The sequence below is a fragment of the Lepidothrix coronata genome, unplaced genomic scaffold (assembly GCF_001604755.1).
Source record: "Lepidothrix coronata isolate B3197 unplaced genomic scaffold, Lepidothrix_coronata-1.0 Scaffold87, whole genome shotgun sequence".
NCBI classification, from domain to species: domain Eukaryota; kingdom Metazoa; phylum Chordata; class Aves; order Passeriformes; family Pipridae; genus Lepidothrix; species Lepidothrix coronata.
This window is the reverse complement of record NW_016690267.1, coordinates 3,205,902-3,230,306: the sequence shown is the minus strand read 5'-3', so window position 1 is coordinate 3,230,306 and position 24,405 is coordinate 3,205,902. Positions and strand designations below refer to the sequence as shown.

General features: G+C 40.8%; 2 protein-coding genes across 2 annotated transcripts in view; one reads left to right on the top strand and one right to left on the bottom strand.

The window, feature by feature from the left end:
- Positions 1-21,431, top strand: part of WWOX (WW domain containing oxidoreductase) — a 495,868-nt gene extending 474,437 nt beyond the window's left edge. Inside the window, exon 9 of the mRNA XM_017820961.1 lies at positions 20,222-21,431. Coding sequence (XP_017676450.1) covers positions 20,222-20,410 — 189 coding nt within the window. The 3' untranslated portion in view covers positions 20,411-21,431. The remainder of the gene's footprint in view (positions 1-20,221) is intronic.
- MAF (MAF bZIP transcription factor) overlaps positions 21,363-24,405 on the bottom strand; it is a 186,807-nt gene continuing 183,764 nt past the window's right edge. Inside the window, exon 3 of the mRNA XM_017820963.1 lies at positions 21,363-21,542. The gene's annotated coding sequence lies outside the window, so the exon portion shown is untranslated. The remainder of the gene's footprint in view (positions 21,543-24,405) is intronic.

Genomic DNA, 24,405 nt, shown 5'->3' with positions numbered 1-24,405 from the left:
AGCATCTAAAGAGGATGTTGTGCAGACAGCACCAACAGAGTTGCAGAAACACTGTGTTCAGAGGGCCAGGTTTGGCACTGTCGTGGCACTCAGTGCTAGAACTGTTTGGGGCTGGCTACTCACTGGTAAAGGCAGAAGAAAAAATTTTCACTCTTCTGGAAAATGTTGAGGACAGATTGCTTTCACATTCAGTAAAGCAGGATAAAACCCCATGCCTGTCATCAGCCTCCTGCTTTGCCTCTTATTTCTTTGCAAAATGATAGAAAACATTCATCTGAGACACATGTCTAAGCATTAATCAGGCCAAACCCATCAATTCAACAGTGATGCTCTATTTTATCCAGACTACACTCTGTAGCAAGAAGCCACATTATTTCTGCATTAATTCTTCTCCCTTTTCCTGTATATTTTTGCCTTTCCGCCTTCTGACTGGTATTTGTTGAAGATATCTATGCACAAAGAGCCTTTTTCTGTTGTGCCCTTCCTGCCCACATATTACAATTGAGCCCAAGTAACACGACAAACGGTTGCTGTAGAAGTTACTGAGATATAAACAGAGAGACGCAGCCTTTGTTATCTAGACACGAAGGAGGAAATGGAGAGTGGGGAGGGCTGGGTAGATTTTTATTAACTTGCAGTTGGAATGGATTCGAGCTGCAACATCAGTGGAAAGGTATATATTTACCTTTAAGTGCCTCGGTTTTGTGTGTCCATACGAGTTCCCTTTTACGGTGTGCGATTTCTTCCACAGATTCCAGAACTCCCCCCTTCGAAGGACTCTCCCAAGGCAGCAGAGCTATGCCACATCTTAGCAGAGAAAATTACAAATTACTAATTTAAGTGCTTCTTAGAATCGTTTTCTTTTTGTTTTGTATAATTTCCACACTTACAAAATCAAACTTCCAGTTAAATGTTTATACAGTAATTCAGCCGGCTTAAGCCATCTGCTAGCGTGGCATCTGCAGAGCTGTTTTGAGGCATCCTCGGTATTGTTTCCTTCACACGTCTTGTAGCCTTGTATTTTGGTTGCAAAAGGATCATTTTTTTTATTTTTTTTTTTCCAATTCAACACAAAAGAAGTGCTGTTTATATCCCTGGATCTAACTGTCAGCTTTATTTCCAAACTCTACTTCAAATCAACTTCTTATGCCTCTAAAAACCTTATTCTGATTGACGTTCACTTTTCAAAACCTGTATTCAGTCTTATCTTGCTCCTTTATTATACCTGCCTTTATATCAGTATTCAAAAAAATCCTTATCATTTGTGAAGAGTATAGGTGGGCTTGGAGCATTAGTATTCATACTTGCATGTTAACAACTGTTATAACGCGTACCAGAGGGAAAATATTATTTCTTGTAAATGCTTAATAATTACAGTCTTTATTGCATCAAAACCTGTGTTTTGACAGATAGTGGAAAGCTTTAAAAGCTTGTGTGGGATGGATGACAGATAGCTGCAGGTGGAAAATATTTTTTTAGGTATTGGGTTTTCTATCGCCGATACTGTAAATATTCTTCCAAAATAACATTAACCTTCCAAACAGGGCTGGTAGTGTTCAATGATAATATGTGTATTAGCAAAAAGATACCTGGGAAATAATTCTTAATGATTCCATCTAATTAATCTATGGTTGGGACATTAACGTCTCTTTTCATTAAGTTGGGAAGTATGAAAGACTAGAAAATTACTGCTGTGCTGGATTTAGTGCTTTAGGTATAATTTGAATGGATGTGCTAAATTCTTGGTCATAACTTGCACTAGCACCTAGTCTAAGACAAATTAAAAGGGAAGCTTATCTGCTGTTGCACTTTACAAGAATACTTGGATGCTTTTATGGCGTTTGCAGCATATGCCTATGTGAAGGGATTTGTTAATACATTTTATGACACATTCTCCAGTACTTTTCAGCACATGTGATGTCTCAGGTTGTGTAAACACCAACCCAGAAAATGAAGCTGGATGATCACTTTTTCTGGTTTGGTTTTCTTTTGGTTTATTTTTTTAAGTGTGCTCTCCTACTGGATAAACATTTGCATTTGCAATTAAGCCATATCAACCAGTAGCCCACTCCACTGCAAATGAGATCATGAGAAGTCTGAGAAAGTTCATCTGAACTCACAGTTCTTTCTTTTGGAGTGTAGATATACTGATCAAGTCTGTGCTGTGGTCAACTGGACCTAACACCATGATTTGTGCTGAAAGCTTAACTCACGTGTTTTAAGAGTTTAACAAGCACAATAGCAATGCTGCCACCTCATTTGGACACATCCTGGGTTTTGTGTGAAATGCCTGAGCCTCTGCAGTTTCAAGTATCTCTTGAGTATTTAGATACCTCGATAACCTAAGAGGATTTTAGGTTTTCAATGAGTTTGAGAGTTATCCAGTTGTGTTTATTCCATCTTGAACACTATGTTTGTAATGTTTGGTCTGTTGAAGTCAATGACAAGGCTCCCACTGACTTTAATGGGATCAGAATTGCCAACCCAGAGAGAAAAGGCAGCGGGATGTGAGATTTCTGTCAACTGCCTTTAATATTGCATCTAAATTGAGAAGGCCACTTCTCTTACTTCGAGGTTGTGGGGATGCTAAAGTGTACTTGACAGATGTCTTGCCAAGGGTTCAAGCTGATTGCTGAGAAGTAGCTCTCAGCAGTCCTCTCGCAGACCGATACTGAATGCAAGTTGGGCTTGAGCATCACTCCATTCAGAGTGATTAAACAAGGCAGAGACAAACTATCTGACATCAAGCGCTGCCACGTTTTATTAGCCCCTTACATCACGCAGAAGGCCAGGAGGCACCAGCCAGATACGTGGGCAGATATAAGATGTTCAGATTCCAGCTATGCTTAACTGGTAGTACTCCTGAAAAACAAATTAACTGCATCTGGCTGCTGCAAGGGTTCAAATCTGACCTTTTATCCTTTTTTTCCCATGATTAGCTGGATGAGCCAAAACTGTAGACTACAGTACCATTTCAGATCCCCAGTAACTTTCTGAGGAAGGATTCTTTTCCAAGAAAAAGTCCAAAGCGCTGAGACAAAGGGTTTAATTTTGTACCTGAACCGTTTGTTTCACAGATGGGACTCCCTATGGAATGTCATTCCTTGAGAAGTCAGCAGGGGTCACTTAAGTTCATTATTTTGCAGCAAATTCACATTTGGACTTGCCAGGAAGTAAGAGCTAAATATCCTTTATGTATTTATCATTTATGCCACTGAGCGATTTTCCCTTCTATAATCTAACTGGACTGAAAAAAGTGATCAAAAGTGTATAAGGAGAAGAGCTCTAATACAGCAGTTGGACAGAACATATATTTCACATGTTGCCAACTGAAAAAGATTATGCCACTTAAGAGCATATTGCACTTTGATAGGAATTTATTGTCAAAAGAGTATCCTCCTAGCAGGATATGGCATTGTTGCAAAACAGGGGATAGAGGTCTCGTTACAGACCATCATTTTTACTTGTATGAAGGAAATGGAAAAATACTGAGATAGACTCAACTGACTGGTATCAACGGGAAAGGATCTTGGAAGCCAGACACATTTTCATTCCTCCTGTTGGAGAAAGAAGGAGAGACGTGTCAAAATAATGTGTTTCTCTCTTTGAGTGATGACACGTGTCCACTCACACTGTGGAGGTACCTGCAGCTCCAGCCCTCCATCCCAGGTGCTCCCCAGGCTCAGCAAATGCATGTCCCCCTTCCCTCCTGCTGTTGGGCAGGGGGGGGATGCTGTGCTCAGCCCCCTTCTCTGCCCTGGCCTCTGGATGGAACATCTTAGGTCTTCCATCAGGAAAACTTTGGCTGCATTTTTGGAAAGAGGTGCAGATCCAAGTATAGCAAAAGCTAAATTTCCAACATTGGTTGCTTCTTAAGGGTCTATTTAAGGAGATAATTTAAAAGGAAGGCCTATGAAATCCTTGTGGACTCTGGCAGAAATCCTGGACTTTTTGATACATTTGTTTTGTATTTCAAAATTTTTCATGTAGAACAAACAATTTATTGAAATTCCAGTGGAATTCCCTCCTTTCCTCAGTCTTCAGGATGGGTTTATCAGAGTCTGTCTTGAATATCAGCCAGAGGAGTAGCTCAGAGAAAGCTTTGTGGTGAGCAGGATGTCCAAAAACTGGGATAGGAAGAGCCTCAAGTTGTTTTTGAAGCATTGAATGTCATGTGTGGGCTTGGAGTTGGAGTTCCTTTAATCCTGAGTTGGTACCAGCTAGAACAGACTGTTTCATAAATATCACACAAAAAGATCAGAATTGCCTGGGTTTCCAGCTGCATAATCCAGAAGACCTCTACATCCATATATTACTTAGCCAGAGCAGTTTGGAATTTTTTTTTTTTAACTACCTGCTTTACTCGATCAGGAGATGCTGTTTTCTTGGCGTGCCTTGGTATTGCAGGTTCCTGCTTTTCTGTTAGTGCCAGGACACTGAGCTGAGCAGCAGGGCTCTCTGGGCTCCTGTGTCTCAACCCCTTCTTCCCTTGCACTGCAATTTTTGTTGCTAGATTGAGTGAGAGCTACAAGAAAAGGAAGCTAATGGTTCTCTCAAATTAGGCTATCTTTTGCCAAAAGAGTTTAAGAGGTGCATGTCTTAGTACAGCAGCATTGGCATCATTAGTACTGCAGCAGAGGATGCTGTCCAAAGAGCCTGACTGAGGCTGGAAAAAGGTGCTGCAGACAAATGAAGAGGACAGGATAAACCCTCTAATCCTTCCAGAGATAAAGCACTGAGGGAGCTAATCAGGGACACATAAATTATCAGCATAGCAGATGTAAGACAGAGCATTGCCCAGAGAAGAAAATAGAGTTCAGTGGAATATAGGTCTGACCGGATGTACAAACATACACCCAAGCTAAAAGGAATAGGAACTAGGAATACACAGTCTTCAGCAATATTTAGGATGACCCAGTAATGTCGTTCCTGGCCTTACCTCTGCTGTGCAACTAGCCCTTGATTTTCTTATTTTCTTTGCTGTCTTTGTTCTGCTATTGATTAGCCTTGGTACAGATGTTCTCTTTTCACATTTCTTTTTTTATTTGCTGCTTGGTTTGTTGCAGTTTATTCATTGTGTGATTGCCTTAAAAGAGTAAAGGGAATTTAACATGGCAACTGAAACCACAGAGATGAAAAGGTGCTTCATAGTCTGACGAGGTCAAGAAGTATCATTAGCTCAATGCACAAAACTGCTACTAAATGTGAATATGATTTGTGTGTGATAGTCTCCATGGGTAATACCAAACAATTGCATGAAAAACAGCTGTAGGAGCTCAGATACTTTATAAGTGTTCACTTGATATTTTAAATGAGCAATTTATATATATATATCTGTATGTAAATATAAACATGCACATTTGAATTTCAGCATTAGAGAAAGATAACCTGCCAGTGGGCAATATCAATTACTGCATCTGTAGAATTATTGTTGGACATGTACTGATTTCCTAATAATAGTCAAAGTGATCATTCAACCTACAGTTAGCATGCCTGGATTTAAAATGCAAAACAGCAACATACTTCATGCAAATGTCAACTCTGCCTATGTTCTAGGGTGCATGTCCAGAGGAGGAAACAATAAGTTTATTCTTCTCCCCAATTAGACTTTTGTGAAAGGCTCAGTTATGTCTCCAACTATTACATTGAACACGCACTAAAGCAGCACATTAATGTGCCTTTTAATGCTTCTTAGGAGTAGATCAAAAGAAATGTCAGGTGCACTTTACATTCCTCCCATGATGTGTCTGAGGCTGTTAGTGCATCACCTCTGCGAGGGCCGTTGTTCCCAGCCTGCCATGCTCAGGCTGTGGGTGCTCCGCTGGGACACCGGCCTCCTAAAACGCTCAGGGATTTACCTCCTCCCCATTACACCTCATGTCTCAGCTCCACAGCTGGATGAAGCCAGTAGAGCTGTGCTTTTGGCCTTTGCTTTTCGGTGGGAGAAAGAGCTGTTGAAATCAGTCCGGGAGAAAACGTCTTAAAACTCAAGATGCTGGAAAATGGAACTTAATTAATGGGAGCAAACTTGCAAACCTCCGCTGCAAACTGTTATTATTTTGTTTGCTTGCTTGAGGGAATATGTCAGAGTGGTGTTTACCTCTTAGTACAAGCTTGGCTGTTCTACCCATCATTTATTTTTACGTGATTAGCAGGTGAACTTGTAGCTCTGTCACTCTAAACTCAGGATGCTTAAAATGTGCAAGGCACAACTTTCCTTAACAAGGACAGAACCGTCACTTCACTGGCCCTGCATCGCTTGGCTCTGTAACAGAGTGGTGACTGATGCAGCACACTGCTGCCACATGGCTCCCCTTGGAGTATGGGGCTAATAGTGGCCTAAAGATTGCAGTTAACGTGTGAGATGCAGCCAGGATATCCCAGACACCCACTGCTGTAACACAGACACTGTGAGAACAGAGCTGAACCTCTGAGGTTGGCAGAGCCGAGTGCATATAGCACAAAAATGGAAGATGAACAGCAAAGAAAAGGTCCCCAGTGTCAGATATCAGGGCAGAACTGCAGGAGACAAGGCTAAGGAAAATATTTGAGAAGGAAAGGAGAAGCAAGAAAACAGAAACGCTGCAGTGTGCGGAACCACGTGGACGAGGACAAGAAGGTGGAATTAATGCAGAAGTGGGGAAGCAGTGAGAAGGGTTCAAGTTTTGTAACAAAGTTCATTTCTATATGCTTTCCTCTTTCAAATGGATGCTTTGAATAAATAGTACTTTCATTTCCCGTGAGGCAGAGGTGAATAATAAGTACCTCATCTGGGGACGCCGATCTCCCCAACACCAGTCATCTGCTTGCAGCCTTACACTCCGGCAGCGCTTTGGCTGAGCAAATTAGCCTGAAGTGTTGTGCCCTTGGCTGGCAAATCCTTTCAACCCGGTTGAACGGACAAAATGAATACCCAGATTGTTCCTACGTCTGTTATTCTCTCGTGTTTATCTGGCTGAGCTGTCAGTCAGGCCATTATAACTGTGGTGCACACTCAAATGACTTGTCCACTCACAAAAGCAGAGTCTGTTGATGATAAGCTAAACAAAACTGGAGAGCGACTGTTGACAGAGTTGGGGGATCTTGCAAATGTCTCAGGTAAAAGCTGAAATGCAATTTGGGAAGGTGCAGAAGGAGCTTTTCTTACGCGTGTGTAGTTTTAAAGTGTTCACCGGGATTTGTCGGCAGACGATAAATGGGCGTTTGTAATGAATTGGGTTCCTCTCTACTTTAAAGAAATTAAGCGGCACGGAGAAGATTTTTGAAACTTGAATATAAGGGTATATCGCATTTACTAGAATTAATTATCCTGAAAAGACATAATTTACTCCACCAGGCTTTGCCAGGGCAGAGCGTAGCTGTGATCAACCATGTGCTGCCCTCTCCCCACGCGGGCGGGAGGAGTGGCAAACACCCACAGTGCATCGGGTGGTCTGTGTGGGGCTGCTGGGGAGCTCAGCCAAACCTTCCCACAGGGCTCTGGACACAGTTAACCCTGGGGTTTAGTTACCCTGTTTCTGCTTTGCAGGACCTGTGGGTTTGAACGTGGCGGTTGCTTGCTCCTTCCCAGGCCAGGAGGATGTTTGCGTGAGGGGAGCTCATCAGTTTTACTCAGGAAAGGAACTGGTCTTCCTAAATACCCAGCAAAGCAGTGAATGACACAAGTGAAGTGTTGTGTGAAGATTTATTTTCTGAATTTTTCCATGTGGATCCTGAGTTAGAAGTAGGACTCTGAGCCACTCCTGAAACTAATTTGATTGCATGACATTAAATAATGCGGTGCCTTTCTGCTGGATGTGAATGTAGCCAAAGCCTTCTCTGTCCTTTAGTCTCATGTTTGTGATCATAATTAACGAGCTTAAATTTTACATATTATGAATGGTGAACAGTCTCAGATGTCTGAACGGTGCTGAGCCGTATAACAGAAAGTGTCTCCTCCAGCTCCTTTCCAGACAGAGAAACCCAGCATCTTACTTTTTGTGGTGGAAAGAGAAAAGACAAGGCTGAGTAAGGCTGCAGTGGTTTAAATCCTCATAAGTGTCATGAAGAGGCAGAGGAAAACTTAAGTAAAGAAGGTCCTATGTCTTGCTGAGAGTTTGTTACAATGCACAGTTAGGGAGGGAGATTCTGCTGAGAGCGTGGCACCGCACGACAACAACTCTTTTATCAGCAGCTGGTGCCTTCAAAATCCCAACCCCAGTAGCCTTGTTGGCGGTGATGATAACTGTAACGGATGGAACAGCTATTTTTCATCAAATGCTTGTTAGTCAATTTATTAGATTCCTAATATACTAATGCACTCATTTGGCAGGCATCTCAGCAAACGAGACTTGCAGTGGCGTGTACTCATTCAAAGTCACGGTAACTCGCAGGTTGCTGATTTCTCATCAGCACTCAGAAGATAATTTGCAAATGTGCCATTTATCATTATGAGCTTTGTAGAAGCAGATCTCGTGAATGGGATAAACAGATAAGAGTCTAATAATGAACGTTTCCTTCCCAAACACCACTGCCAGCTTCTGCAGTATTATGTTTTAACATACATTGCACAAACTGCACCTCTATGTGCTTCTGAGTTTGCCTGTGTTAGTGAAGTAGCTGGGGACACAGTTTTTCAAGGATGGCCTTATCCATCTCTCTGCTGAAGGAACACAGATTTGAACTGGGTTAGACATTGTCTACTGAAAGACATAAGACTTTTATTTGTTGCAGTTTAAAAACCATGGGCATGTGGGGACTTCTTCACCATGAAAAGCCACCACTTACCTTCCGGCTTTCCTTTTCTCACTGGTAACATAAGCACCTATGAAAAGCCACTGTTAAAGCCAGCGAAAGGATTATTCAGAGGCAGGATGGCGAGGATTATATGGTGGAGGTTGCTGAAGGAGCACTTTTTCCCACAGCAAAGACAACAGGCTGTATGTATGGATGCTCTGACCTGTACTGCTGTTCACCACTGTGTTTGACTTTGCATCGCTGGCTGCTTTTTATTCGCGTGTTCACTTTTTACTGGGAAGAAGTCTCGAGTAACAGTAGCCGGGCGATCGGTCTGCAAACGTGATTCCTGTCCCCCTTTGTGACATTCAGGGTGGAGGCCCTGCATACAAATCATTGCTACTTATTTTTGCTTCTGCAGATGCGATTTTATTAAATGAAAGGTGTAACAAGAAGCCTGGCGTAGGAAGGAGCCCTTCTGCCAAATGGCTCTGTGTGTTTAGCTCTGTGACTGCTCTCCAGCAGAGCTGGGAAACCATGCAAAGATATTGATAATTGATTCCGTTTTATATAAGTTAAAAACTAGCTTTTCCCTCCTAGTGTGAAGGTAATGGGTTTTGTCTGTAGAAAGATAATAATCCTATGAACCATTTCTACGCCCTCTACTAAAGAATAGTGCAGCTTGCACTTGAATGTAATGCCCATGTCAGCTCAGCTTTTTAAACATTCATCTTGAAAGAGACTTCAGGGTCTGGAAAGAGATCTTCCCCAGACACCAAGATAAGTATGAGGAACTTAAAAAGTCATGAAGATCCTGTCAATTAATGTGTTTATTCTCATACATCTACTCTGGAAAAAACATCTTCAGACATGAACGCTGTTTTCTTTCAATTAAAAAGTTGTCATTGTGTTTAGTTTCCATAGATAATGCAAAGGGGATTTTTTTTTTCCTCTCCTTTACTCTGTTGGGGTATAAATGCATCTCTTTTTGCTTCTTACCCTTTTCCTCAGAGAAATCTTCATTTATTACAGGAACAAAAAAAAAAAAAAAAAAAAAAAAAAAAAAAAAAAAAAAAAAAAAAAAAAAGAAGGAAGAAGAGAGCTAAATTGAAACCTTGTCTCCAAATTTGTATGCAGGAGGTGACTTGATTTAGAAGCTTTAGGTAATTTCTTTTTTGTTCACACTCCTACGATTGAAAGGCTCCCACAAACAGTGTTACAGCACTGAAGGGAAGAGATGGAGAAATATATCAAGCTATTTATCAAACTATTTTCACAGTCTGTCAAAGTCATAAGCATGGTGGAAGAGAAACATAAAGAGCATGTTCAAACAGAGGAGCACGTCTGACTGAGCAGCCAGACTGCAGCACAACCAGACATGGGGACTGCTCTTGGCTGTGGCAGCATCTGCCCTCAAACCTCAGTCCTGGCACTGGTGGTATTAGATCCTGGCTTGATGGATTATGGATTGAGAAAACGAAGTAGAAATCATCAAACCTGGTCTAGTGGAATGTGTCCCTGCCCATGGCAGGGAGTTGGAACTAGATGATCTTTAAAGGTTCCTTTAAAACACAAACCATTCTATGGTTCTGCGATCATTAAACAGAGAGAGAGATCAGAACTAAGGGGAGAGACTTCCCTCCTCTCAGAGTCTCTGCTGAGATTTACAAACAGGGATGGTGTTGAATTTAAATGTTCCACATCCTCAGCTGGGGAATGAATCATATCCTGAGATGGGACCTCATGCTTTGGAGGAAACAGCCCTGGAATACATATCCTTGGTGGCAGGTCTTGGGGGACAACATTGGCAAAGCAGGGGAAAAAATAAGCAAAAAAGCAACTGAGATTGAAGGAACCAGTCTAGTAAGAAATCTTTAATTTCTAATGAGCTTTAAAGGATTTGAGAGAGTTGATTTTTTTTTAACAAACCAGTTCAAGTACATGCCTTCAGATTATAAAAGTACCTGAAATTGCCTAGAATATCAGCATGCATAGCTTGTTAATATTTACATATATTTACATGGGAAAACAAGAGAAAGATCTACAGTTATTTACAGTCTACATAGAAGAAGAGAAAGGCAGCATAATTGTATTTCCTAAAATACAGTAGTTGAATAGTCAGCACATGCATATTAAGATATATTTGCATGATAGAACGCAAATGTTTTAAGACATACCTTTTTAACTCCCTATGCTAAGGTATAGCATAATAAAGGTAATTTTTTTTTTTGTGTTTTGTTTCTAGTCTATTTGAATCAAGTGCTTTAAAATGTTCACTAACACAGCGGCGGCATTATTTACCCTGGCAATTAAAGCAACAGTACACACGATAATTTCCTACTAACTAGCAACAAGCTGCTGGTGAATGAAATATCTATTGTTTCTCATTATCCATTGACCAACATACAGGGATCTCTCCTTGTAAAGGCAGTGCCTAAGCTATCACCATTAATTATAGAAGTAATATAAATGAGACTCTACAGTATGTACTAAATGAAATATTAACAAGGCCAGTGTCTTTGAGCCTGAAAGATGCACTAACAGGGCACACTTTACAGCAGGCTATCTATGAAAATCACACATACATAATACAGGAGTGCCTGGCTTACAGCTCTAAGCCTAGACTTTAGAGGCCTGTTTGCTAGATCTGTATTATTGCAAAATACATTCCCTTAATTAGTTTCTGGAAGACAGAGTTAGTAGCTACTTTCTTACCATGGTACTTCCCCATCATAACACCCTGTGGTTTTTCAATGCATTGTATTATTGAACTGTGTGTGTGTCCGTGTTTGTATGTGCATATGTGTGTGTATCAACAGATGAAAAACAGTCTTTTATCTTTAAAACCTAAACAAACAGCTTGTTAAATATCTGTCCCAAAAGGTCGCTTGCTTAAAAAGCATTATGTTGTGTGGTGGTTTTTTTCCACTCATGTCTGAAATAGAAATCAGTCTAAAAAACTATCTGTGCATGAAGGAGGAAGCCAAATGTCAGCATTGCAATGGCATTCTTTGCAATATGAAAAAGTCTAAATTTGGACTAGTAATAGTATTAAAAAGCTATATAAATATATACAGCATATACAGTCCCATTTGTATACATACATTTATATAAAGTATATATATAATTAAAGTTAGGTACATTAAAAACATAAAACATTTCAATTCAGCATAAGTTAATAACAGAAGTGATTTCAGTGAACTCTCATCTACGTATGCCCAAACACCAGCCAGACCAATTCTGATGATTTAGTTGCAGCAGCACATCTAATCTCTCTTTTTGGCAGGATGTGTTTATTGTCAACAACCTGTTTGCTCAACTCTTCAAATTACCCTTGCCTGGAAGAATCCTCCCTCAGCTGGCAGGTTATGTGTCTCGGGAGGATTTCCAACGTCCTCCGTAGGATTTCCATTTTGACAGTGGCCGACAAGTTGTGATAGGACTCGTGTTTGTGTAAATGTGCATCACAAAAGCTCAGAAAGTGAGCTGGAGTGGATTTTCAGGTACGATCAGCCCCCAGCAGCGCTGCTGGGATGCCCAAGGACCGTCCCCTACATGCTCTTTGCTTCTCTCTGCACTGGCCAGTGTTGGCACAGAGGGCAGGTGGCAAGGAATGGACAGCAGCATCTTATGGTCAACCTGATCTCACCCTTACCCCATTAAACTCCAAAATGAGAATTGATAATTTTCCTCAGGGAATTTTCCCAAATCTAGGAATGAGCAGAAGCATGCAGGATCGCACCACTGCTCCGTACCGGCCTGTGAGAGGAAAAGATCATAGAAATTTGCATGCAGTGCTCAAAACTGCCACTTCAGTGGAGCAACGATGTCTTAAAAGTGTAAATCAGGTGTGAACAGGAGTTCAGTGGGCAGGAGAAGGAAAGGCAGCAGTGATCTGCCTGGAAATGTGGTGTGGGTAAAGAGGCCAGGGCCAGCAGCCTGCGAGGTGTGCTGCTGCTCCTGCCCTCAAATGCCGGCGGAGCAAGAGAAAGCCACGGGCTTCATTACAGCTTTTGGAGCTTAAGATAGCTCTGTGTCAGCCTTGACACAATTTTCAGAAGCTGATTGTGGACTTTAATAAGATACTGGAAAAGAAAGTAATACGGTGCTGCCTGTGGGAACCAGCTCCCTCCCAGATGCTGTGGTAAAAGCATTTACATTGCACAGTCTGCTGTTGTCTTAACCATTGTATGGTTTCAGCTGAGATATCTGTGAGGGGCTGGCAGCTACAATACCAGACCTATGAGAAATATGTGCCCTTCTGAGAGACAGCTGTGGAGCACGTGGGATATCCTAAGGCAGCTCAGATGTCTTAAGATCCATGTTAGGCAACTGAATCCCACTCCTGGTATGCCATGATGGCTCTGCCTAGCATATGCAAAGGGTAGGAGAGATGAATGCCCTTTTAGGGACTGGTTCCCTCTAAAGTATCCATTTTTTGATACTCAATGGTGTTTTGGCAAGTAAAGAGTTTTACCAAGTTCTCTGTGAGCTGGGCAAAATGAAACAGGGTGAGAGAGGGGAGAGACTGGAACAGGGTCTGGAGTAGCAGACAGCTTCACAGGTTAAAGAATTAAGTTTATACAACAGATAAAAATAGGCATGATTTTGAAAGGTAATTACATTTTTGTCAGCTATTTTGCCAACCTTGTTGTACATCTTGTACACATTTTAACAATAATATAACACTTTATACTTACACAGCGCTTTTCCACAGTAAGCATGAAAGCACTCCATAAATGTGAACTACTCCTCACAACACCCCTGTGAGGTGGGTAAATAAGAGTACTCTCTCCATTTTACAGCTTGGAAAAGTGAGGTACAGGGACCTGAAGTGACTTGTCCAAGCTCACTAGGAAAGGAAAAGTCAAAAAGATAAAAATCAACCCAGTTCTTCTGACTTCACGTCCTGTATTGTATTTTTTTTTTTCTCCTGTGGAGTGATTGCAGACAATCTGTTTGACACTGGATGTTGGAGGTTGGAAGTTTTCAAGCTCTGTCACTGCTGTAATTGAGAACATACGGGGTGTTGCATAACACAAACAACACGGTGCATTATCAAAATACATTTATTACAATGGACACAATTTCTTTTGCAAAGTTAAAAACCCAGAATGTAAGTTAAATATAGCTGCATGTACTGAATACTTGAAATAATCACTAAGTCTTAATGCCTCAGCAGTTGAAAACAAATCCTCTTTCGTGAACTACTGCAGTTTCCTTACTCAAAGAACATAGCACACTTATCTCCTATAATGTATGTAAAGAATACTGTAAATGTGTAAGGGTTTTAATGACACTGAGAAAAGTTACAGCTTGAAACCAACTATGCTTTGCAAGTAGAGAAGCTGATGGAGTTTTGAGTCTTTGTAGTTGGGAATTAGTTGAAAAAGGAATACATCAGAGGAAAAAAGCAGACCTTATAGATTTTGTTTTATCCGTTGTATTATCTTCTAAGAGATGCTTTGCTGGTTTAAATGTGGTGATGGGGGAAGGGGAGGTGGTTGAGAACCTCTGGTTTAGATGTGGTTCGGTGAGACCTTTGAAAAGACTGTAAATACAGCATCAGTTCAGGTCACGTTTTCCTGCTGGCACTTGGGTGGAAATAGGACCTGAAGTCAACTGAGCCTGATTTGGGGTTTTAGATCATATTTGGCAGCTCCAAAGTTTTATTTTTTTAGCTGCAGATATGATTTCAGTTTCACACTCACCCAAAACGGCAAAGGCAGGTCTCAGTTTCATATTTCCTGGCTGAAAAAGCAATCAAGGAATCCTGTTTTCTTACAGGACACTAATACATACATATTCTGAGTGTTACTCATAAGATAACTGAGTGTTTGGGATTGCTCTGAGTAAGAGGACTGCTGCAGGAACTGAACAGTTCTGTTGTCTCACAGGCAAAACTTGTTCAGTGCGTTGTAGGAAAAGTGACTATCCCTCACAGCTTGGAGTTATCCCAGTAGGAAATGGAGTAAAGTAATGCCTGACATTGAGAAGTAGCTCCCTCAGCTACAGCTGGCCTCAGCCATGGGTGATACCTCCAAACAGCTCTTAAGATTGCTCCTAAAAACACTTGAGATACTGGGGTATCCCAAAGGTTGAATGAGAACATGAGGATTTAGACTTGCTAGTGCTTTTTAGAAGAGGTCATTTTGCTCCATGTTGTTCCCAAAGACTTGAGCTCAATAGGAAAAACAACCAATTTAAATTACAGAGAAAGGAATAAGTATAGTTTGAGAAAACTCTGCAGGAAAATCCCAGCTGGGGATTTGCAAGCAATCCCAAAAGGAAACAAATCCATTCTGAGGGCAGTTTTCTCCCAGGAGGGGAGCTCAGGTGCTGAACCACAGCTTGGAGTGGGGCTGCCCAGCCAGGTGCCCCCAGGCTGCACAGCCCCGCAACTCCCCCCTGAGCATCAGCATCAGGCTCACAACAAGCAATGGAGAAGATCCTCAGCCACTGCTCCAACCTGTGGAGCCTCCAAGAAGGCAGCAAACCTGTGCGGATTCACTCCAGGTGGACATGGAGCTCGAGGAATGTAAAATAGCAGCTGTCACTTTGGGGTTTGGTTTGGACAATTTGGAACTGATCATTGTGGAAACAAATTCCATATCATTTTGTCTGTTATTCCAAGGAATAACAGAAGCCAGCTGGTGAAGGGTTTTTCCCTCTCTAGCAGAATGGATTTGAGCTCTTCAGGGTGCTTTACAGAGGCACAGAGAAGATATGGGAGACCCCATTGGTTTCACAATCTGGAATATACCTTGGTTATTAGGTTTGTGGTTGGACTCAGCGGTCTTTTCCAACCTTAATAATTCTATGATTCTACCTCATCTTCACACTGCTGTGTTAATGAGTTATTTAGGTACAAATGGTATGCTCACAGTGCCTTTGTGTGGGTCTGATATTTTTGTCTTAGTGTTATGTTGGCTTTCTCTAATAGTCCTGATATGAATAACAGGAACAGCCTGAAGATTTTCAAGGAAGCACTTGCCTTTTATTTCACTCGAGCTGCTTGCTTTGAATCTGGCCCTTGTCACAAATACTTGCCTCTTATGTCATTTTGAATTCACCTCTTTCCCTTGGCCATCTTTTAAAATGCTCTGTGCTCAACTTAAGCTACCAAGATAACTGGCCTTTATTCTTAATTTTTCATAAGAAAATAAACCCTCCTTTTCAAATAAGCTGATCCCACCTCCCTGGCAAGCAATGTTGAGTGGATACTATTCATTCATAGTTGATAAATATACAGATAAATTATGGCTTTGTTTCTATTATTTATATGCTTGGTATGTAAACTCGATTCAGAACAGGCATCTAATTTTGGAAAATAAACATGCATTTGAAAGTAGACAAATCTAAAAACTAAACATTAACTGTGTAATATGTTTTCTTATCAGGAACATAAATGGTATCTCAGAATACTAACATATGTATTACCTACACTAATGAGGGTTTTACCATATACTGTATCTCAAGAACCCCTTTTCTTTTACTGCTAAGATATTCAATATCTATTTGTATTCAGTGCCATCAGTTACAAATAGACAGCTAGCAGTTATGAAATAAATGCCTATGAACTAGTATCTACTTAGTATTTTCAACTCAACAAAGGATTTCAGAAGGATGGATAATTTAGATCTTTGAGCCTCAACTATAAATAAACAGCAACTGCTGTATAAATCCCACCCTGCTGCAGTGGAAGATTGTATTACAAAACTGACAAATGATTTGCGGAAGAGAATGATGAACCCTTATTACTAAGACACTCTTCAACTTAATCCAAAACAAGATTCCTGGGTAATTTTACGTACGCTGGCAAGATTGATAGCGTGGTGCTTGCCTAGCAGCTTTCAAATGTTTGACTGGATCGGAAATGGCATTGAGGCATGATTAAAGATTCAGTTGGGCTTCTCACAAATTCTTTATCCTGTGTATTCATTATTGCAACCCGCTGCCTTTGTTGCAGGTTAAAGAAGGCTGACCCCAGCTCTGGTGATTAGCACCCTGTACAACTGACGGACCTATGGAAAAAAATGTTTAGGTTGCCCAGCGCTTTTAGCATTGTTTATCAGCTGAAATTGTTGGGGGGGGGGCCTTAATCACAATGGATCAGGGAGAGTCTGTGACAACTGACAGGCTCATTGTTTAAGACATTTTTTAACGAAGTTGTTAACATTAATTCTTTTATATAGTACTCTAATCTTCTTCAAATTATGTTCTGACATGGCACAAACCGCTTGGCATTGAAAGTCATTCAACAGTGATTAAAGTGCTCTTTTTATCGGTTTAAGAATGTTTCATCTTGTATCAGCAGTATGGAATTGTTTACTAATTAGATTCCCTAACATCCTCTGCTGTCGTATGCTGATGATATGTGAACAGGAAAGCTGATGAGCAAAAAATTAAAACTTGTTACTAAACTGTCATAAGCCCCAGCATATAAAGATGTCATTCAAAGGACTGTGTTCATGAGGGATAAACAGTATTTACTCAGAAGTGGAGCAGCTTCTCAGCCCAGCAAGGCATGGCTGGCAGCTCAGGCAGTTTGCAGTTATCTGCAGCTCTGGCTCTTCACAGAGGTTTGTGGGATCTGAGTCGTAGATGCAAAGGAGGAATTTATCCCTTGAGAACCTTCCTGTTCAGCATGGCATATATGGGGCTTCTGGGCATCTCAGTTTGGGCAGGAGGTTGGGCTAGAGACCTCTTGATACCCCTCCCAACCTGAAGTGGGATTTGATTCCTGTGACTCTGTGACACTTGTTCCCCTCTGTCCTTGGACAAGTCACTTAGGTAAATCCTCAAGTGTCTGAATGCAACCAGCTCACATTCACCAAAGGAAATGAGGTGCTTAACTGGCTTTGAGAATCTGGGATTCACCTCCTGTTATGCAGTTTTGCTGTCTGAAAAATTCTCCTAGGCTCGATGAGTTCATATCTGTCCGTTATTGTGAGATACTAAAGCTTTACCCTCTGCCAACGAAGGGATAAATACGACTGCATTTCTCTTAAGTAATAAGAAAGGTACTTTTCTTTCAATGATAGAACCATTGAATTTTCTCCTTCCGAAGCAGCCAACACGATTGAAACATTTCGAAAGAAGTAAAGATACACACAGCCAAAAAGCAAGTGGCACGTTGCTTACATCCAGTTCTCAGCAAAACACTGGAGGCATCGCAAGATAAAGTGCTTTGGGCTTCCAGCCACATAATCTTTTATCACTTAAAGTAAATATCCTATGCTCAGACAGGGAAAACTATTCCCTTCTTTTGGAGTCTAGCTTGTGTCAATATTCGAGGTATAAAGCACCGCTGTTATACTCTGGGACGTTTTTCTGTCTGCTGAGAATTTTGTTTAAACGTCATCAAATTTGACTCATTTGAAAAGATAAATTATTGTTTGGGTTGGATTTTAAACTGCTCTGATAAACTTCCATTTTATGAATTAGCTGAGTTCTGTTAGAGATAGCCTGAGTTTAGCTTGGCTGGACAGATGCTTTTCAGCAACAGCTTAAGGGCTCTCGCTCTGCATTGAGCAATTTAGTTTAATTTTACCTTTCTAATAAAAGTCCAGTTGAATTGCTTGCAAAAACCTAATAATACTCTTTAGGGGCTTTGAATCATTCTAAACAGCTGAATACAGTGATCATACCTATACTGTAGAGCTTTATAGGATAGTTGAAATGAGCATAGAAATTTTATTGTTCTCTATTAATATTATTTTTAGTAGAACTCTCTTCCATTTCTGCTACCACCTTTAAGATATTTTCTCTTTTTAAAAAAAAGATATTGGTTTAATAAGAGGATTACTATGTATTATACTAACTTTAAAAATATTTTGGTCTGTTGATAAATATATGCCTTTCAAAATACTTAATACAGACAGTTTTGGTTTACCTTGTGGTGGGAGATCATTTCTAAGCTGTGGAATCATCATTATCAGTTTAATCCCATCTGCTGAGGAAAATGCATGTCTTGCAAACAAATATGCGTTTCTTTGCCGCTAAAAAATTGAGATGCCTCAAATAAGGAGAATCGGGGCTTTTAAAACTGCTTCCTGTCCTTGAAGGATGAGAATGCAAACTAGAGGTCTTCTGCAGGTTGGCCCCCTAACAGCACCCTGAGTTTCCTTGGTTGTGACAATGAAAGGCCAAAAAAAATGACTGAAGGAAAAATCTCAAGAGATTAAAGCCTATTCTCTTTTCCCATTAAATTATCTTAATGCGGCAACAACTAATTTCTCTTCGTTTACTTTTTCAATTGCACTTGGCAGCCTCTTTATTCTGATTCCTATCAGCTCATAATTAGTTACCACAGAAAGGACTAAGATGTACATAAATAATCATAAGATGCCAGATAAACTCTATCGGTTTTAAATTAGTGTTGTGTTTTGCTATGAGCTCTCACCTATTATTTTTAATTATAGTTTACAAAGCAAACTAGCTTCTTGCCCTCTCTCCAGCTGTTCTGGCACTGTTGTTTTTAATCTGTGCCAGGGAGTAGCCCATTGCCTGTGCCAGGGTTCTTGCCCCAACCCTGTGGCCTCCATCTCCATGTTTCTGTTAGAGAAATTCAGAGAAACCCATTCTTCCTGTTCACTTGGTATTTAAAAAAAAAAAAAAAAAAAAAAAAAAGAGGGAAAGGGCAAGGGAAAAAAAAAAGAAGAAAAATTTTTAAAAAGCAAGAAAAATAAAAAAAAATACCTTCTAATCCACAAAAGCCTCTAATCTACCCACTCTATTTCTTAAAGCATTAGGAGGAATGGTTGTTAGAGAACAAAACTCCAGTGGAAAGCCTCACATCTTTGCAAAATCAGCCCATCTCTGCCTACAGCAGACAAACACTCTTCCATGGCAGCAGTGACAACTGCCACGGTGAAACTGTTGATCAAAGATCCATGGCAGGTTTGGCACCACTCCCGATTGCACTTTACATGATAGGCCTTAATTGGAGTGCCCAGGTTAATTTTGTACAAGAGGTTTAAAAAACCCAAACAAACGAAATCCATCCATCAGCCGGCGCTGCGGGTCGGGGCTGGGCAGGGGGGGTGCCCAGACACACAGCAAGTGCTTTCTGTGTTGTAAAGGGAAGCTCTGAGGTGCCGCTTTTAAACCCAGCTCAGCAGTTGTGGTGCCAAACACAGCCTGGGCATCCCCTGCTGCCGATCCAGGTTTTTACTGAAAAGGGGCAAAAAACCTGATCCTAGGGCTGTGGTTCAAGATTGTCTTTTTTCCTGAGGCTATAAAAGAGGGAAGGAAAAGAAAAAAAATAAAAGCCTCATTGAGGTGGTTGGTAAATAAGTGTCCAGGAGGCAGGCAGTGCCTTCAGCAGGGCTCCAGCCTTGTCACCGGGCAGGTTACCTTGTCAGCCACGATGCTTTCGTATGACACAGCTTCAAAGCTCTGCAGTCAAAATTGCAACGATAAAATATCTCTATATATATTTATATTTTTTCTCTGTCTTTTTCTTTCTTTTTTTCTTTTTTTTTTTTTTTTTTAAAAATTCCAGCAACAAGGAGCTGCCACGACCGTCTACTGCGCCACGGCGGCGGAGCTGGAGGGCCTGGGCGGGATGTACTTCAACAACTGCTGCCGCTGCCTGCCCTCGCAGGAGGCGCAGGGACACGCCACGGCCACGGCCCTCTGGGAGCTGAGCGAGAGGCTGATCCAAGAACGAATTGGCAGGCAGGCCAAATAGCAGGGAGCTCCTGGAAGGATCAAAACACACGAGTGTGTGCACGCTCGGAAACTGCCAACGCTGGAACCTGTCCAATCTTATCATCTAGAGGGTTTCCATGTACCTCAGATACAGATTAACCAGTGTTAAATGAAATAATAGCAGTCACAACATAGTGAAAAATGTTAAGTACTAATGGGAAATGGGGAATACTGCGGGTTAAAGGGACAATGCGGCTTCCTGGGGCTTAGTTAGTCTCGGTTCTCCTTCTTTTGATTATAGCCTGTTCAAAGTGTAACCCAAGGAGGCATCTTTTGTCTTATTTTAGAAAAGCAATGCTGCAGATAATTTCTCTTGTTTTGATTAATGGGTAGGTATGTAGCCCAATATGGGATTTCCTCCTTATTTTGATAATTACTGTCTGTTAGGCTTTAGGTATTGATTGGGAGGTGGTAGTTGTGTTGATTCTTTTTCCCTACAAGGATTTTATTGGGTGTGGCAAATCAAAAGATTATTAAGGAAAGAAATCTTTTTTGTCCTTGACTGCTGGCTGCAAATACCTCTGCACTGTCTAGAAAAAAGAAGGTGCAAGAAGACATCTGAACAGAAATGGTAAAGTCACAGCTAATTAAATATTTCTGTTTTTTTCTTAAAAGATTACAATAAAAGATACGTTATAAACCATTCCCTAAATACTGTCAAGTTAGCAAAGATGATGATGTCTCGTTAAGAACACACAGAGTGTAATCAGGGGTTTAAATGGTATTTCCATCCATTTCTCAGTTCACAGTTTTAAGGAGTTTTTTTTTTTAAAAGTTCACAGTTTCTCAGTTCTCCTGATACTGTATCCCACTCCAAATCTGTCTCTTTTTTTTTCTTTCCATTTAAATTCAATAAAACAACATGCTTGCTTGAATATTGTCACCTGAAGAGAAAGTTTGTTGTCTCATTTCTGCAAATGTCTTAGTTCCACTTTTTTTTTTTTTTTTTAGAAAAGAAAACTTGAGGAAAAATAAAGAGCTTCTTGTTGGTGCCAAGAAAACGCTGTTTTTTTCTCGTTTCTTTCTGAGTTCATTTTTTGTATTTTGTGCTTTGTAGCTGTCTTCATGCCAGAAGGTTGTTCTAAGCCATCCTCAGTCCAGCATCACATTTTCTGTAGACAGAATATAAACAAATAAATAGAAGGACACATTGTTAATAGAAGTTTATTTGATCCCCTTATTATTTATGCTTTATTGTTAACAATCTGCTTTCCATGATTTTGCTTGTTTGCAATCACAGTGCTTTGGATTAGTTGTTGAACAGGAGTTAACCCTTCTGCTGAAATGCAGCCTCAGCTGCTCCCTACTTGTCTGCTTCCTTACCTGATGCCACAGCCTTTCCTAAAGCAGCAGTAAAGAATATATGGCCCCTTTTTAGCCCTGCTGTGCCATCCCTGTAGCAACAGCCTTCAGCAGATAAGCAATCCTGCCCACGTGTCTTCCTCTAGTAGCTGCAGCCCCTTCCCCAAGGCCAGCACATCTTTATGAGCTTTCCCCTGCACTGAAACATTTTTGGAATAAAAAAATAAAAGGGGCTATTTGAGAATCTTTTCAGCCTTTTGAGGAATAATAAAAGGTCCTTCTTGTCTCCTAGAAGTTTTCTCCAGTCTGTGCTACACAGACCAGATGCTGGTGTAGTGTAATGTCTGAAAATTCTTGGAATGGGTCGAAGGGTTTGCAAGTTGAAGCAATGGCTACAGCAAATTTCTTGTATTGTCTGGAGTTTATCTGGGGAGAAAAGTGATTAACTTCTGTCACCTGTGCAACAGCCTTCATAAGCACATTATTTTTCCTTTTCACAGCCAAACAGAATTACTCTCCTAAAATACAGGGAGTGTACGACAGCAGAGCTTTGCATTGGAGCTTGGCATTGCTGGGTTAAGAAGAGGCAGTAATTAAGTGATGCTGGGAGCTCTGCACTCCCCCGAAGGCCTGGGCCTTATGCTCCATTTAGGCAAACATTAATAACCAATAATGAACACCCTGTCATTCCTTATTGCTGAAATATTGCATGCTTTTATGAGAATTCAGTACTCAGAGAGATTGCCTGCCTTCCTTCAAAGAGTATCTGGAAGGTGGACAGTGTTTTTCCTCTGTGCATGGCTCCCTATTTCAGTGTTAAAGGTAAGAGCACTTTTAATGTTAGCATAGTTTTGCACAAGTATGAAGTAAGTTAACCCCTAACTTCACTTAGTTGCTTGGGTTCTTCTGCTCCCTATTGGTTAATAAATATTTATTGCCACCAGTGTATTGCCCTGTCTAGAATGTCAATGTCATAATTTTCTCCAATGTAGATAAAATTACTTGTTCTCTGTTTTTTTTTCCTTACTTTTTTATTTCGCTCTCATTCTCTCTTTCTCTTTTTTCTCTCTGTTTTTTCTCCATTTTCCTTCTTCCTCTCTCTGTTCTCCTCTTTGTCTCTCATGCTTCTGTGTTGAGATAACCAGTATAAAAAAAAGGCTTTTTCCAAATTAAAGAAAAAGCACAAAACTGTACAGCATTTATTTCTATTAGAAACACTTGTGAAAATAATTTTTCTTGCACTCCCAGCTTGATTTCAGCAGAGGAGGGATGTGCAGGGGACATTAAAAGGAAAAGCAATTGAAAAGAAACAGACTCCAAGCCCTCCATTTTAATATCCTAGATGTGGCTAAGCCATTGGCTTTCAAATATATTTTGGTGTAAAATTTGGCACATTTACAGCCAGTCAGATTTATTTATTCGACTGGCTTACATTTTTCCGGTTGATTTACCTGAGGCAATGTCTGTGTGAATTACTCCACAATGCATTGACTCCAGTGTTCATTAAAGGTAGTTAAGCGATCCTGTGTCTAATATTAAAGCAAACCCCATTAACCTTAACTAGTATCATATCAGCAAAACAAAAAGAACTGAATAAAGCAAAATAGATTGGGTATTTATAGTTCTTGGAAAAGATCCAGCAAATTCACATCAAGCTCCTAATAGTCCTAATAAGCACTTGCTAGTTATCCCCATAAAAAAAGGAGGAGGCTGGGTAAGGGCTGTGTCGCTGATGAACAGCTCAGGCCCCATAGGACTTTCTGAAGGGGAGGTGTTGGGAGGTGTTGGCAGGGGATGCCGAGGAGCATTTCCCACCCACACGCTGCAGGGCGTTGCTCGACCCCTTTCCCCCTGCTTTCCTTCCAAAGTCAACATTTCCCACTTTAATGGTGATTTTTGGACCCTGAACTGGTCCCCTGTATCTGCAAGTCCGGGTAGGCGAGTGAGCAAACTCCCTTGCTGAGACAGAAGAGCCACCAGAAGCTCTTAGGGGAATGGATGTGCCATTTCAGTCAGTGACAGCTTCTACTGCTGTCCACGAAGCAGATGTTGCCCAGACAGTAACTGACTGCTGGGACCTGTACTTGCAAAATTACATAGAGGGGAACCAGCAGAAACCCATGCCAAGTCTTGGTTTGTTGGTTGGTTTTTTTTTTCCGTCCCTGCTTTCTCCTTTGACACCTGGAAGACAAATTTCAGATATTCTCAGCCCAGGTAGAGATTTTTATTAGAGAAAGTCTTTCCAGCAACATTGCAATAATTTGACTTATATCAAGGTTGAATAACTCCTTGTCAGGTGTTAAGCTCATGACCTTTCAAGCCAAACACACTTATACTAACCAGTTTACCATTGGAATGATCAATATCTTGTAAGTGAGAAAGTCTAGACAGATCTTATTTTGTCCTTTGGTATCACTTGTGGCTTTGGAATTGATCATTATATGTGGCTGGGGAAAAATTGCCTATACATTTCATGCTCTGTATTTATCTTGACAAGGTTCTCTAGGATTATATTTTCATAATCTGAATGGCAGTGGAACAGCTGCTCAGACTGTGCAAGCCCTTCTTATCGGGCTGAATTTAAGCTACGGTAATTACTCTTTCTCCTTATGTATTTCTTTTTTAAACAAGCGTGTACTATACATTAAAATGTATGGTTGGGGCGGCAGGGGC